Source organism: Haemaphysalis longicornis, unplaced genomic scaffold (assembly GCF_048455015.1).
Source record: "Haemaphysalis longicornis isolate Haplotype H1 unplaced genomic scaffold, Haemaphysalis longicornis Haplotype H1 scaffold_2, whole genome shotgun sequence".
NCBI classification, from domain to species: Eukaryota; Metazoa; Arthropoda; class Arachnida; order Ixodida; family Ixodidae; genus Haemaphysalis; species Haemaphysalis longicornis.
This window is the reverse complement of record NW_027526295.1, coordinates 45,353,949-45,370,235: the sequence shown is the minus strand read 5'-3', so window position 1 is coordinate 45,370,235 and position 16,287 is coordinate 45,353,949. Positions and strand designations below refer to the sequence as shown.

The 16,287-nt window shown below is 49.1% G+C and overlaps 1 protein-coding gene and 2 non-coding genes across 3 annotated transcripts in view; 2 read left to right on the top strand and 1 right to left on the bottom strand.

The window, feature by feature from the left end:
* Positions 1-5,132, bottom strand: part of LOC144167938 (alkaline phosphatase-like) — a 23,019-nt gene extending 17,887 nt beyond the window's left edge. The window contains exon 1 of the mRNA XM_077697060.1: positions 5,103-5,132. Within this exon, the coding sequence (XP_077553186.1) occupies positions 5,103-5,132 (30 nt within the window). The remainder of the gene's footprint in view (positions 1-5,102) is intronic.
* A 129-nt stretch (positions 5,133-5,261) lies between these two features.
* Trnal-cag (transfer RNA leucine (anticodon CAG)) lies at positions 5,262-5,345 on the top strand. Its single transcript has one exon. It is a non-coding gene; the product is annotated as a tRNA-Leu (tRNA).
* Positions 5,346-6,322: 977 nt separating this feature from the next.
* Trnal-cag (transfer RNA leucine (anticodon CAG)) lies at positions 6,323-6,406 on the top strand. Its single transcript has one exon. It is a non-coding gene; the product is annotated as a tRNA-Leu (tRNA).
* Positions 6,407-16,287: the final 9,881 nt, after the last annotated feature.

Below are 16,287 nucleotides of genomic sequence, written 5' to 3'. Positions count from 1 at the left end.
AAAGGAATGTCAATAACTAGTAATATACATTAGCACGGAGCATTCTCGAGTGTTGTGATGGCATAAATTAGGTTGTAGCCATGCTACAAATTGACCTTGAAAAGGCCGTTGATAAGGTCTCTCATGAGCTACTGTACTATTTTGGAAAAAGTACACCTAGGAAAAGTAATGACGGGAAGCGTAAGAATGGCGCATAAGGATTGTTCAACAAGGCTGGTAATAAATAGGTCAGTGAGTCGTCAAATAAATGCCACGCGTTCAGTACGGCAAGGATGCCCGCTGTCCCCTTTGCCCTTTTGTTTGTACATCGAGTCGTTTTGTGCAAACATTTTATATCGGCAATACTATTCATGGTTTTCAGTTGCAGGCATGCAGGGTACGTGTATTGGCATACGCGGACGATATCGCTTTATTTTGTTGTGACAGAAAAAACATTAGCAGTGCAGTTGCGCTGCTTAAGACGTTTTGTGAGTATACTGGGAGGTATGTATATTGGAGCAAGTGCTTGGGATTCTGGCACGGCAATTGGGACGTAACCGCTAGTGTCTTTGAAGGTATGAACTGGCGTGTTGTGCCGGTCAAACACTTTGTCGTTCCAGTTAAAAATACAGCGATAGCGACCCGTACTGGCGAAGCCTAACGGCTGCGATGCGTGATAAAGCGGAAAAGTGGGAAGGGAAGGGGCGTGCGCTGTCGGATGTTTGCGCGCGCAGCGGTGTGCAACATATTTTTATTTGCGAAACTTTGGTGCGTTTTGCAAGTGATCCACTGTTCTTGCGCCAATGTTCAGCGGCTGCATCGCGTTTGTGCGGTTTTTGTTTGGGGCTCGTCCTGGGAAAGGACAAGTAGGACGAATCTTTTTCGAAAAGTACGCGAACGCGGTCTATCTCTCTCGCATCTTTTTTTAAGAGAAGTGGTGAATTGCTTTTATTTCTTGTGTGAGGTAAAGGACCCCTTCCTGCGCACTTTCATTGAAGTCAGGTTAGGTAGACTCCTTCCCCAATTCATTATTACATCATGTCAAAGCCACAGCGGAGGAGTGCACGGGTAGTTAAAGGAAGTTGTGCAAGCGACTCAACTTCTTTGTGTACGGTTCTCTATGGAGTACTTGAGTGCCGTGTCGATGAAAAAGGTCTATAAAGACCTGGCTGAAATCAGTTTTCCGGTTCCTTTACACCGATCCATGTTTCCGGGGGAAGCCGGGCAGAACGTTTTGAAACGTGTAAAAGCTATGGCCATTCCCCCGGGTATTAAAATATTTTTCTTTAAACTGCACTGTGTAGTGTTACCAGTTGATACATGGATATTAGAGAAGGGTCTCTTTGTGCCATGGGGGGTGGACTGTTCTTTGTGTAAAAAGCCCGAGACAGTGGAAGATGTTTTTTTTTGGAATGTTGGGATGGGGTGTTATTGTGGGACGTTCTTCAGAGAACATTGAAAAAGGAGTTTCCGTTGAGCCCTTATGGCAACCGGTTTTTAGCGGCGCACAACGATATTATAGTGCCTTATGACCTTGAGATGTTGCTGGTCCTCCATAGAATATGAATGTCTAGAATGGCGTTTCGGCACTGTGATGTAGACGGAAGGCCAGCAAGGCAGTATTTCTGTGAAAGTGCCCAGCGTATTGCAGAACTGTGGGAAAGTCAACAATGTCCCAGGCAACACAGCAAGTCCGATTCTTGACCGGCCAACGTACTCCAGAATGCTTCGCCATAGGCAACAAACTGGCCAGCGTTGAACATAAGGTAAACGGTTTGAATACAGCCACCATCCTCTGCGCACGTTTTTGGCAGCCAATGTTCTTAAGTTCGTCGGCTTTCGCTCGTTAACCGTCAACAAGGTTTCCCCTCGGCGACAATTACTCAGAAGTTATCTGGCCGATCAACCACCGGCGATGAACGGCACTTGCTCCAGCAACGTTCAATTAAAATACAGGCGGTAGGTTTCCCGCCGCCGAGTACTCGCTTGTTGCTTGAAAGCGGGTTTGCAAAAGATGATCAGCTTGTGCACGGCCACCAGGCGACGGCTTTGTTTCCGCTTGCAGGGAACACATGATGAATGGCTGTTGTCGAGTTCTAGAGTACTCGTGTTTCGTAGGCAGCCGTTGTTCAAAAGTTGTTTTGGAAACGTACGTTATCAGGTCCGCTTATGAATCTGCACGCCCCTGCTCTTCAAAACGTGAACGGCTGACGTCTGTCGCAGGTCTAGCACCGCCCGGGCCCAATCACCGGAATGCCGAAGGTCACGCGTGGACACGCGCCCAGCCACCGAAAAGTGTGCTGTATATACATGTGCACTCATGGACAAATGAACGAGGACACAGAAATATTAACCGCATACGCTAAATGAAAGATAATGAATAGTGAAGACAAAAAGATAACACCTCCCCTCGCGGGAACCCCTGTGTAGATGCGACGCATAGGCGGAGCGGCGAAGGGACCGCGTTTTATAGCGCGCATAACGTTGAGGGGACTGCGTAAGCCGGTCCCAGTCGATGACGACGTTGGAGTACTTGTAAAGCCGCGTGGACTCTAGGTGTTTGAGCCAAGCGTGGATGTTGCTTCGCCGGGGAACGGCACACCGGTTATATGCGCAGCGCGCCCGAAAAAGAGAAAACCGCGGAAGAGAGTGTACTGCACATGCGCCGGCCCCAGCGCGTCTGCCGCGGCAAGGACGCAACACAATCCAACACAATCTACTTTAATCCAATCCAATCCAAATCCAATCCAATTCCCTTCGCGAGAGAGTGTTCGCTATCGGAGAGGAGAGGGGGTGAGCGGCGGAGAGCGCAGCTGGTGCGGCGAGGAGAATGGGGGAGGGGTGAACAACGCCGCCGCCGACGACGACGACAATGACGACGGCGCCGGAGGGACAAGGCGAGTGAATGAGATGCTCTGCATCTAAAAATGGCTTTCTAGTGGTGTATTTGGGAAAACACATTTTCAGTCTTGTGTTGTGACATGTGTTCGCGCTTTGTGGATGAAGCCTGCTTGCAACTTTGAAAAGACGTGATGTTAGGGATAAGCTGAAATGCTGCTGTAAAACATCGACGAAAGGCGTCGTTTTCCAATGCCCGGACAAAGAATGTTCGGTAAGTTCATTTTTGCTGGCCATTTTCTTGAGCGAATAAGGTTCACTGCAGAAACGTGTTACGGCTCGATTGCCCGCTTCCGCTTCAGTCACACGGTGTAGTTCGCGGAAGCTAAATTCACTGTACTGGTGCTGAAGCCGACCGATATGTCTAGCGTTGCTGATGGACAGGTGGTAGGCGCAGCGGAGGGCTAGGAAGTTTGAAATAATTGCCGTAGCTCTTGATGACATCGTCAGGAATGGAGGTGTTTCGTACCGTATGCAGGTTTTTATCGCATGATCTCTGTTTATATATGCGGCTTGGCGGTTCCACCACACTATCGTGTGACTTCGATAGCTGGACGACTTTGAACAAGGCAAAATACCATATGCGACTGCTCAAGGTTTCGGAGCTGAAACTTCCCTTGAGAAAAAAAGGAAACACGGGAATAGTTTAAAAATCTGAGCTTTGCAATAAAAGCGTTTTCCCATTTTCATTTTCATCTGATTCCTCGTTGAAAACCTTCCTAATGTTTTCTCGGGTTCTGTTTCTTTGGAAAAACTTTCTTTTTTTAACCAATTTGTAGTTCAGGAGCACCTCGGCTAAACGCGCGAAAGTATGCGCTCTCACCTTGAGCGGGTGCGGCTCACGGTGTTCTCTTTGCGGGTCTTCGCTATATCACAGGCCGGGGAGTTTTTTTTTTCCTTTTCTCCGCAACGTGGAGGGGTCTATTTCCCGTCTGGTGCCACAAAAAAGCAGGCATCGCTGCCTACTTGCAAGCGCGTGCTCAGTCTGGTAGGGCGTTTTCACAGTAATGAAAGTTTGTTGTCGAGTAATCTCGTTGAACGAGGACTATTTAGTCGATCACTCAAACTCCTGCGCACTCAAAACACAACGTAACCCCCAAAACTCTACGTACAGGTTCACACTTAGAAGAGGTTGGTACACAGCGCCGACGAACAGGAAATGCAAGAAATAAGCCGTGAAGTTGACCAGCGACAGCAAATAGGACAGCCATGGCCGTATGGACGTGGTTTAGGCCATGCCAGGGGTGCATAATGAGCAAATTTGAAGAGACTGCGGTTTGTTTTTCCACGGCTTCCACAGTGATTTGCGCGCCCACCGCTTCAAGTGCACGTGTAATATTTGGCTTAGGTATTCCTGGCAGTGTGATCTAAATGTCACGCAGGTTTACTTCCATGGCTCCAAGAGTGTTGTAGGGTCCCTTTAAAGCAAGATACATTGCACATTAGCAGTGTAAATATCTGTATGTGCCTCGAACTGCCTTTCTTAGTTTGGTGACAGTGTGAGCTGTGCAGAGTTGTAACTTGTCCTTTTCTTCTTTTTCTTTTCTGCTGCAGGTGCTCCTGAGCATGACAGCTGTGTTTTACATTGGAACTCTGTCCATGACCACAGTAGCGGTTGCATCAAATAGAATCAGCACCGCTGTAGGTGCAGCAATTGAGAAAATAAATCTGCACCACATTTTGTGATCAAGTCTTTATCAGTTGCTGAATTTAATTGTTTCCTTAAAAGCACGAATGATTTCTGTTACGAGGTTATAAATTCTGCACTTGGCTGTAGAAACAGCTCGACTATACCCATTGTAGGGTTGGATGAAAGCTACAGCGCCACAGTCAATATGCCTCCTGCAGTGGAACGGCCGGACGAGTATGTTGCATGGCTAAAGTTCAACCATGGCTGAGCGACTCTGGTTCAACAGCTGGCCCCCAAGCAAGGATGAATAGCCGTCGTCTGCAAAAGTTGAACGGCCGTGGGTTGGTAAAGGTTGCACGGCCACCGGGCAATAAAACAACGGCAAGACGACGGGAAAGTCTGGCGGCTGAAGGGTGGTTGGTTGTAGGCCCCTTGGCGATGCTTCGGTCAAAGGTGAGCAGCTGTTCAGCTTACACCACGGAACTTTCAGCACACGGCCAAGGCCCACTTTTGAGTATGGGAGTTACACTCTGATGGAGCAACGGCCGAGTAGAAATTACCCGGCTAGAGATGGACAGCTCATGCTTAGCCGTACATGCTTGTACGTCTTGGGGTACTCCTCCATGGTTGCATGAATTTGAAGAGGTATTGTCTATGCTACGTTTTTAGTCATGTTGCGCTGGCTTAAGTGAAGCCAGTGCTTTTATTATATGTACCATTGTTTCTAGATGTCTGAAACCGGCAATAAAAGAAAGGCAGGATGGCCGAGTGGTCCAAGGCACTGCGTTCAGGTCGCAGTACGATCTTCGGGGCGTGGGTTCAAATCCCACTCCTGGAAAGACTTTTTCCTTTTCCTTTCCTTCGAAAGAACGACTGCAGGACGGCTGGCAATGCACACCTTTAAAGTTCCGCTCTCCGACTTTGGGCAAATCCTCTTTTATAATAACCGGCTGCGACACGAATGGCATGGCACAACTGCAGCCTTTCCCTCGCCCCGTGAGGATGGCCGAGCGGTTCAACGCGCTGCGTTCAGGTCGCCGTCCGGTCTTCAAGGCGTGGGTTCGAATCCCACTCCTGACAACACTTTTTATGCAAAGCATCTCTTAGTCGACCCTCCGTCGTCCGGTGTCCGCACCTCTCCGCCTCTCCACACCACCTTTGATAAGGCCACTCTCTCCCCTCCTCCTCTCCACACCACCTGTGTGCTAAGACGCGCCGCTCCTCCTTTCCACACCACCTGTGCGCTACGCGTGCTGCTTCTCCCCCCCCCTCGCCACACCAGCTGTCCAATCGCGCGCGTGCGCGCTTCTCTACCTCTCCACTCCCTATGCTCTTCAGATAAACCCGGTCCGCGCTCCGCTCGGTTGCTTTTTCGGTATTCGCCGACCGATGACGGGAAATTGACGCCAACGATTCAGTCAGCGAACTGGCTGGCACACCTTCCACTAGCGCCAGGCAGCACATTGTCAGAACCGCGAGCATCTCCGAAGACAAGGCTGCACAGAGGAGAGCTCGCGACGCCGAACGTAAACGGCAGCGTCGAGCAGCGGATTCCTCGCTTCGAGAACGAGAAGCCGCTTTGAATCGCGAGCGGCGAGTAGCTAGCTGATCCAGACTACACGGCCTTGCATCCCCTCAGGGTTCCCACGTGGGAAGATGGTGTAATTTTTTTCCTTCCCTTCGAACGAACCGCCGCAGCACGGCTGGCAATGGCCACCTTTAACTTTCCGTTCTCCCTCTTTGGGCAAATCCTCTTTTATAATGACCGCCTGCGACGCCACTGGCGTGGCACCACTGCAACCTTTCCCACGTCCCGTCAGGATGGCCGAGCGGTCCAAGGCGCTGCGTTCAGGTCGCTGTCCGGTGTTCCGGGCGTGGGTTCTAATCCCACTCCTGACAAAATTTTAGATGCAGAGCATTTGTATAACTCACGATGTCACCCGTGCGTCGGCGTCCACAGCAGCCAGCCTCCCCCTACACTATAAAAAAAAGAAATAACAGTTACCGTCGCCAGGTTTCGATCCCACGGCCCTGGGGGCGGAACGCAAGGTACATGGTGCTCTACCCACTGCGCCACAAAACGACACAGAATCAAAGGCTACGAACGCGCCATATATCCTTGACTCATTCAAACTACGTCGTCAGCGGCGTGCGTTGTCGACTCAGCGGCGTGCTAGCGGCGTGATAGCTGCGTGGTGTACACGTGATAGCACCAACCCCCCAAACACTAAATGTTACCGCAATACAACCACCCCTATAAAGGGGGTTGGCGCGGGCTCCACTCCAGTCAACTCCTGCGCTCCCTTCTCTTGCGTTCGTCGGCGGTCGCAGTTGATAAGCCGATAACGCCAGGCCTAACGACGGCGTCAACGATAACGGTGGCTTCGACGGCTTCGTCGTCAACGGCGGCGGCGACAACGGCACCGGCAACAACAACGCCGGCGGCGGCTGCCTGGACGGTACCGTCGCGTTGGCGCGCGTCATCCCCGTGGTGAGCGACATCGACGACGCGGACGCCGCTTCACTGGAACGGTTCCGGGCGTTCGCGGTGTCGTCCCTACGAAGTGCGTCGCCTACGGCTACAGGTACCCTCCGCGTCCTGCGCACCTGCCCGAGCTCAACGCGCTGGAAGAGTGGCTGATCTCGCCTCGACTGCCGTTCATGAGCATCCGGTGGTTGACGCGGGTGACGGGGCAGTACGGCCCGTACGGCAGTACCACCACCACCACCACCACCAACCCTACGCCACGTAAACGACCCCAATGCTCTGCATTTACTCGTGTCCCTCGCGCGGGGGCATGCGACGGGGGATTTTTTTAAATGCGGAGCATTTCTTAGGCTCGCCTGGTCCTCCGTCGTTGATGGCGGCGCCGTCCACACGCTCACTGCGCATGCGCAACTCTCCTCCTTACACCCACAGCTCCGCGATACTACACTATAAAAAAAGAAATAGTTAGCAGCGCCCGGGTTCGATCCCACGACTCTCTGGCCGCAACGGGAGGTACGCGGTGCTCTTCCCACTACGCTACAAATCCGGGACCGGAGCAAGTGCTACGAACGCGCCTTATGTCCTTGACTCGTTCAAACTACGTCAAGAAGCTACTGATACAACGAAGGCACGCGAAGCTGAACGTCAACGGAAACGAGGAACTGAAAACTTTAGAGGGGGATGCTAATTTTCCGTGAGAAAGCTGTGGCAGGAGGCGCCTCGCAGCTCGACCAGCCCCGTCCGCAGCGCCTCTGATGCTGATTGTGGCAGGGTGCCCCTAGGGATTGGCCAACCAAAGAATCCATCACGAGATAGGTTCGCGTTCAACCACCATCGTCATCTTTCCGTACGGGAACCGCCGAAGAAGAAGAAGAACGAGAAGACAAAGCTGGGAAGAGGAGGGCGTGTACATTTCTCTCAGCCGGTGCACCAATGTCAACAACCTTTACCTCACCAAAGCTGACGGAGACTACCGATTCTACCACAGAGACAACATTGACAAGAACATGATGGACGAGTTTCGGCGCCTCGAGAACCACCGCCTACTCACCGTAACACAACAGCACTTGCGTGCCTTTGCCACAGGTGTGAACCCGGACGCGGAATTCCCTCTGACGCTAGTAAAAACCAGATCACTCAACATAACGGCAACACAATGGAACCACACGGAACCGCCACAATGCTTCGCATCCTCATCAGGGTTCCCCACGGGAAGATCGTGTAATTTTTCTTCTTTTCCTTCTCTTCGAAACAACGACTGCAGCACGGCTGGCAATGCACACCTTTAACCTTCCGCTCTCACTTTTAAGTGCGAATGCACTTCTTAAGCGAGGCTGAATCGTCCGCCGCCGTCGTCCGCATAGCAACAGCTGCGGGTGCATGCGCTCCTCGTCTTCCTCCTCGTCTTCCCTGGCAACCGGGGGAGATGGGCGCGCGCTACTCTCCTCCTCCTCTCTCCGCTCAGTGACTGCGGGTGTTGGGCGCCTCCTCTCCACTTCGGGCGGGAGAGCTCTCGCTCGCGTAGCGGGCGCTCCGCATTCCGACGCGTGAGGGCGCTCGTGTAGCCCTCGCCGTAACGGCGGGCGCTACTCGCCTCCTCCTCTCTCCGCTCAGTGACTGCGGGTGTTGGGCGCCTCCTCTCCACTCCAAGATCACGATATCCACCGTAATCGCGCAATCAACAACCGTGCATTCGCACTTACACACTCTCCCACTCGGGGAAGTGCGAGGGAATTTTTTTGAGCTAATCTTTTTCATAATAACCGGCTGCGACATCACTGGCATGGCAGAACTCCAACCCTTCCCTCTTCCTGTCAGGTTGGCTGATAGCTTTTATGTCAATCCTGTGGTACACTCCGTTAGCTAGCGCTCTGTCTGTGTTCCAGGCGCGCACGCATGCACCCCCCAGTGCACACGCTGGCTAAAAAGTAAATGATAGGAATTATGCTTTCGGTCCTCAGTGTGGCAACAAATAAAATTAAGGGCCTGTCATCAAAAAAGAGACAGCAACAGCTTAATCGCCTTTTTGTGGACGATGATATCGACATATTCGCCATTTAAGAGTCGAAGATTTAAATTCTGGAGCAAACACTACCGGATCGTACAAAGCTTTAAGTTTTCCGATATAAGGTTTCCGTCTCCCCTGGGTCAGTACGTAGGCCAGATGTGCGCGTTTTCAACTGATTTCTGTGGGTAATTTTGATGACAGTGTCATTGTTTGCGAGAGTGGTCGCTTTATTGTTCGGGATGTTTTTACTGAGTTGCCATTGAAGGCAATATATGTGTATGCGCCAAATTAGCTAGTACATCGCAAAGTGTATCTCAACCTAAAAGGTTATGTAATGTTTCTCACCGAGTTTAGCTGTCAGTGTACATACTGCAAAAAAGCTGTCAATGCGTGAGGGTAATGCGATAGCTTTAAATAGCCTTGTGCAGCAGCCCGGCCTGGATGACGTCGCGTGTGTTTTGTTGGGTATGCGTGTACCGCAGTACGCAGATTTCGGACGTGAAAGCTTCGTGAGCTTAGACAAAGTAAGCGTGTCACTGAGGCTTGTGCCTCTGTGTGAGGCAGACAACGTGAAGCCAGTTTCCTTCAGTGACGACAGCATAGTTACGTTTACAATTGGTCAGAACAAAAAAAAACACTTCAACTGGGATACGTGGAAATTTATCGCCAAACAGCTGAGCGATTCATTGCCAAACAGCTGCCGTCGTTCTTGCTTCGTCTTTTTCTCGGCCGTGGTACTCAGTCATTGGTGATTTACCACGGGCAAAGCCCACACCGTTTTTGTGCTCGAAGATGTGCCTAAATAACATTTTTAGCGCAAAATATTTAGTAGGTTCGGTTGGCGAAATCCCGCCCCTTGGTGGGGTACACCGAACGCCAACCGACCTAGAAATCGTCTCCAAAAATTTGCGCAGCTTCGCGCAGTAGAGTTGAAGGCCCCTCTCCTTCCGCCGGAGACTCGGCTGTTGGTCCTCGCATGGATTACTGAACTTGCCGCTGAACGTTCTTCATGACTGGAATACCCGGATCGTTTTGCCCTCAGGTTTTCACATTGCTCCCAAAGTCGTTTGCAAGCGCTAGAACCCGCTGCAACTGGCTTCGCGAACTCGGCGTCTGTAGCGCGAACTTATGGTCTGTGCTCCCCACTTCAGGCAAAAACGCACCTGAACTGGCCAAGAGAACTTAACGCCAGAGACACGCCGGGAACGCTGGGCGAAATGTTGTCGAAGGTCGAGCTGACCGACACCGCGATCTCCTTGCGAGACCCACACGTACGTGCGCTTGGCTTTGCTCAGTGTTCTTGTAACGCTCCCCGGCAGAACTAAAAGCTTATCTAGCTATCCTATTAAAAGCATCCTCAGTTGTAAGCCCTTTCATAACGCGTTCCATAACGTTCCGCGCGTTTTATAGCGCGCGTACACCACAAAGACTAAAACGCCAGGAATATTCAGCGGGTTTCTTTCCATAGCATGAATCCGAAAAATTAACACGAAGAAGCACTCGGCGCGGACATTTTCATAAAGTGCATCAGAAACAAGAAACAACAGGAAGAAACACTCGGCGTGCGGTCAATTCCAATTGGCTTACGCCGCGTTTCATAGGAGGAGTATAAGCGAAAAACACAAAAACAGGCGTGCATCAGAAACTTCTCCTGCAGCAATTGTGGCCTTAAGTCTCTGTTGAGGTGGAGTCGCAGCATCATGGATGCTGATTTTTGGATATTGTTGACATCGACAGCAGGGTTTGGATGTAATGTAGCCGAAACAAAACCTATTGCGAAAGAATATGCTGAAAGAACTCGTCCAAATATTTTTCCTTCTTACTTTCAGTGAACATATCGTACGCGATAATTTTTTTTTCCGTAAAGCTGAGTAAGAACCGCGGTAACAAGGTAAGGAAACTTTCTGTTCAACAGGGGTAGCCGCAGTGCTTACCGCGGGCACTAATATGGGGCTGCTGTCATGCTCAATTGGCCATTTGTAGAAGTTCTAAGCCACCCCGAAGGAACTCCTACAAGCGTGGTGGCTCCAGTAATGGTTTAAACGGCCCAGCCGCGGAGAGGTAGCCGCCGATTAGCGTTGTGTTCGTTGCAAAAATATCGTTTTCCCGCAAGAATTATGCCGGTTCCCCGTACAAAATGGTCTGGTTTGAGCGGCTTTACACAAATTCACGACTTTACTCCATGTGAAGTTTAGCTCCTTCATAGACGAGCCTCACGCAAAAAGAAAGATTTCGACGTAAAACGAATCTCGATAGAGTTTAGAAGTGTTTAAATTAGTAGAAGTGCTCGAAATTAAAGAATGGTAGGCGAGCAGGCAGAAATGGTAGTAGTGTAGTTCACTTGTGTACCTTGAAGTTTGCGTCGCAAAGCAGAAATTGTAGAGTAAACGGTAAATTCTACACGACGGTATTGTAGGACTGATCGGAGGAGGAGGGAGAGCAGGAAAAACGTTATCCCATCCGTTGAGTGCATTCACTCCGGACCAGTGTGTCCTCACTCCAGGATTCACTGGCTGTAGCCGGCCTTCCGTGCCCTCTTCTCCAGCCGAAGCTGGCAGCAGGGGTCGGAGGTGGTGAGCGCCGCTGCCCACTGTGAAGGGGTAGCGTTTGGATGGGGAAGGAGGTCTGGGATCTTCGGGCATGCCCACACTATGTGGTATAGTGTTCCTGATGTGGTGCAGAAGATGCACTGAGGGGAGAATTGGGTGGGGAATATTTTTTGCGAGAGCATGTTGTGGGGGAAGGTGTGAGTGTGGAGCTGGCGAAGTGTGACTCCTTCCTCTTTGGTAAGTTGCTTGTGTGGGGGGAGGAAACTGTTGGCGGGATAGTCGGTAGTGAGAGAGGATGTCGTTGTATGTTAGTAGAGGTTGGGGCGTATAGTTAGTGTATGTGCTCCGCAGAGGGTTGTGGCTGTCCGCAAGGGCCCGGTGTACTGCTTCTCGAGCCGCGGTATGTGCCGCTTCATTGCCGAATATGCCTGAGTGACTTGGTGCCCAGATAATGCAGAGGGCAGGTACGCGAGTCTTGTTTTCGAGAATATGTAGGGCTGCTGGGGAGATAGTGCCTCGAAGGAAGTATGATCAGTATTTTTTGGTACTACGTTTTATGCGACTAGTCGTAAATCACACCGCGAGCTAAGTGAGGCTGGTGAGGCTGTGAAATACATTTAGCCCCCCCCCTGATGGAGCACGCCGTCCCTTTACCGCAATTTTTCCGCACGCTCGCTGCAATTGTCGTCCGTTGCATCGGGCAGGTCACTATCTATAAAGCCAGTCGTGTGCAACATATCCTAGTTTATTTTTTTTTCAATAAGGATCTCATCAGTTTTTATTTAACAGGGTGTGCGCCTGTTCCTTACTTTTCGATATACAAGTGGGAACTGTTTTTTTTTGGTAGAGCTAGGGTACTGCAGTTATAAACTCAAAAACAACTTCTCAAAAACGACAAAAAAATGACAGAGTAAATGTGGCAGTATTCCCACAAACGTATCCAGTAACGCAAGTCGACGCAGCGGCTGTTGCGCAACTTCGCTGGTTTCATGCGATTACTCTACCTCTCCTGCGTTTTGCCGCATTGCCGCAGAACGACACCGGCGCTCGCGCGACGCGTGATTTTGCGTCCATCTCGGTATGGCTTAAAGGGGCCATGCAGACAAAATACAAGTTTGGTTTCCTCGAAAGATTTCCTGTTTTATTGTTCCCAGCGCTTGTCCGGTAGCAAACTATGCGTATTAACTGAGAAATGAATCAATTTAGGTTATTTTTTTCATTCTCCCACAAAAACATCCGCTTTCGTGAAGTCTGCCTTGATGTCATGAGGGCGGGTATTTAAACGAACTTTCAGTGCGCCATCAGGCTCAACAGCCTTGCTTACCGTCAGTCCTCGCAGGTGGCGCTACCATAGTAAGCGCGCACGGACCATTGTCCGCCGTTGCGTTGTTTTGACTGCATTTGCACCTGTCTTGTTTTTGTTACGGTAGAAAGAAATCGTTTTGTGAATCATGGGGTATGCTGGACACACAAGCTTACGTAAGACAACGTCACTTGCTCCAATATGCCAGTGTCGTGTAAGACAACTCCAAAGCGGCGAACGACAGCAGTGCGCGTCAGCACTCCTGTTTACGTGTATTTTCGTACCTTTCTTCTATTACGCCAGTTTGCTTGCTGCAGTGATATGTATACGCATTACATCTAAGCGTCAATAGCTCCTTCGCCAAGCTTTCAAGCACCGCCTTATTTGCGTTTGCTTTTGCCGGCCTCAGCCAATCGCATGGCTGTGCATATTGCATCATGGGTTCTCTTCCGGGAAAGGAGGTAGGGGGTGGCATGGTCATTCTCTCTTTTCCTAATTATAAAGCTTATTTTAGCAAAGTACGCGTTAAAAGTTGTGTCGGTATGATTGTAATATGGCAATCTTTCGAATGAACCAAACTTCTGTTTTGTCTGCGTGGCACCTTTAAAAATGCGGCTGAAAATGGACAGACATGTACTGCTTGTAAATTGCATGGTAACGGTTTCTCTTAAAGTTATTTGCATTTGCTTTGTTTCTTCCGAAGAGCAAAAGTCTGAACAAAGTTGTTGTAATTTAGTGTTGACTTGAAACGAAGTCATTTTACTGTACAAAACAGTGTAATCCAAGTATAACCAAATTTTGGATGTAATGTCACAAGGCAAATAATACGTAGAAAAAAAGAAGCAAAGGGCCTAGCACTCAGCATTGAGGCACCCAAGACAAGAGTGCTACCACTGATTAAGCGACGAGCTGTCGGCCTTGCGTGAGAAAGCTAAATATTTAAGAAACGAGTTGTGGGTTATCAAGAAGGGCATTTAGTTTACGCAATAGTTTGGAAGAAGGTGCAAATTTCCAACGCTCCAAGAATATTGATAGAAACTGTAGCAACCTCCTCATCCTTGTGTACACTATGGCATGTATTGTGCGAAATCCCAGCTTAGTTATTGCACTGCTTCCGCACCGGAATGTATGTTGCATGTTAGTTAAATCCTCACTTCATTCAACGCAGATCACAATGTGTTTACGTTTATAGGTTCTAAGAGTGTACATGATTAGGAGGTTACCAAAAGAGGTCTAGAATTGCGGATAATCTCTTCAGGGTTCGCTTTATGACAAGGGACAACTTCGCCGAATGTCGAAAAGGATGTTAAAATTCCAGAACCACAATTATCTAAATATGATTTCGAGAGCCTCATTGCGCTTAACCTTTTAGAAAGAGGTTCTAGCTATCATAAGATCGAGCAGATTTTGTTCGGGTTAAGGTTCAGTGCGAGGCTTAATACGACTTTACGAAAGGTTTTCAGTGGTGTGAGTAAAAACAAGGGTGAAACTTGTTGATTGAAAATGCGGAAAGAAAATAGCCGTTGAAAGAAAGAGTTTGAAATTTTAGCAGGGTGATTTCGCTTCCAACCTTGACATATTTTGGTACAAGAATCGGCGGTAGCCGAAGTGCTTTGCTGATCTTTACTTGAAGCGTAGCTCTCCGAGCAATGCCCATGAAGCGTGCAGTGCTCCAGCTTTATGTGCGCGCTTAGGAACGCCGGAGCCTGCGCACGAGTCGCGAAAAGATCCCTGGATTCATCCACTGATGTTTGGTTTTTTTTCGCTTTGAGTGGGATAAAACGTTCGGCTTCCCTCCCAAGTACTGCCCGAGCCCAATGCTGCTTAGCTTCGGTGATCGGACGAGAACCAGCGTATTCACTATGGTATGGGCGATGGCCAAAATGTTCGGTCAATTGGGGTCGTAGTTTGATGAGTGCTCTCTAGAAAGTGGTACGTTTTTACGTTAGTTGCACCATACGCTGAAAGTGGGCACACTGCCCTCGGGATTAAAATCCTGTGAAGAAATTGGGTCGTTCTACCAACTGAGCTTTATATGGGCGTTTGGAAATCATTGACGGTGGTATGAACATCTGAAAGACAACTAAGCATTTCGAATTTTTGAAAACATCTTTTTGGAAGGAGGTGTGGGGAACCTTCAAAACGGGACCCTTCAAAGCTTTCAAAAAAGGAGCCTTCCTATTTGTGCATGACCAAGCGGTTCTTTCCCCACTGCACCCTACCACTCGTATTTACTTTAGTGAAAATGCGTATAAATATACGTGTCAGCGTAGGTGCCCTAACCACGAAGATTCATGTATGGGGCGTATAAAACTCGGCTATAAAATGGCACAGCACCGATAATGATGTCATAGGGTGAAGTGGTCACGCTGTAGTAGCAACCGCTTGGAACACTTTAATCCTGCTTGCGTGTTTTGAAGGCGAAACACTGGTGGTAGTTATCTAAGACTTCCTTAAAGGGACAGAAAACTGATTTTGTTGAGTATATTTGCTTTATTTCAAATGTAAGGGCATCACTTCAAGCCATTTACACCGAAACGGGTGTACTGATAGCAACCAAGAATATTTGAAATCGGAATTTTTAGATCTACCGGATATATGTATCCGACCAAAAGGAATGTTGGCAACAATGGTCGTTCAGGAGGATACGTTTAGCTGCGGTGTTGATGAAAAGAAGTATTTAAAACCTTATTCCCGGCTAAAACAATAATAATGTGTAGTCTTTCCTATTCCTTTTTGCGGTTTTGAATCGTGCATTGAAACAGATGGACTTTTTTTGACACGTGCGGTAGGATTTCGTTGTGACGCTACATGGTGCCACCTTTCAAACTTCAGAAAATGTAGTGCTAAATTAAAAATATTTCCGCCTGTTTATATGGAAACCGTTTGCGGTTACCCCACTATATAAAACGCTGGCTTTTCATATGAGCTAGAAAACATGCACTTCAAACACGTTGGTTCTATGACACCTCAACTTCGCGTCGTGTCTGCGTCGTTCCTACGTACGTTGGCGCGAATTACTTCGGCATTCTAACTAGCGACACTCCAAGCCACTGCCTAATACTCCAAAAATGGAGTTGTCTGTGTCCGGCATGCGCCTTTGCTATGTACCTGCCGCCACTTTCACCTGTTACGTAAAGTGGCGTTAGTTGCGCAAGCACTAGACAACTACTCTTACTCTTACTCTTACTCTTTACTTACGTCCTGACCGACTGCCAGATAGCGAATTTTTGTCACATTTTCCTAATGGAACCAAAACCCGGTTTCTTTCTCTATTATGTTAAGATAAATTAATTTGCGGGAGTATTTTCCTCCAGTAACTTTTCATACGCTGCGAAAAAACAACCACCACTTAAAGGAGGCAAGAAACGTCGTAGCTCTGTAACAAAGTGGCAATGCAGACGAAATACAAGTTTGTGTTATTCGAAAGAT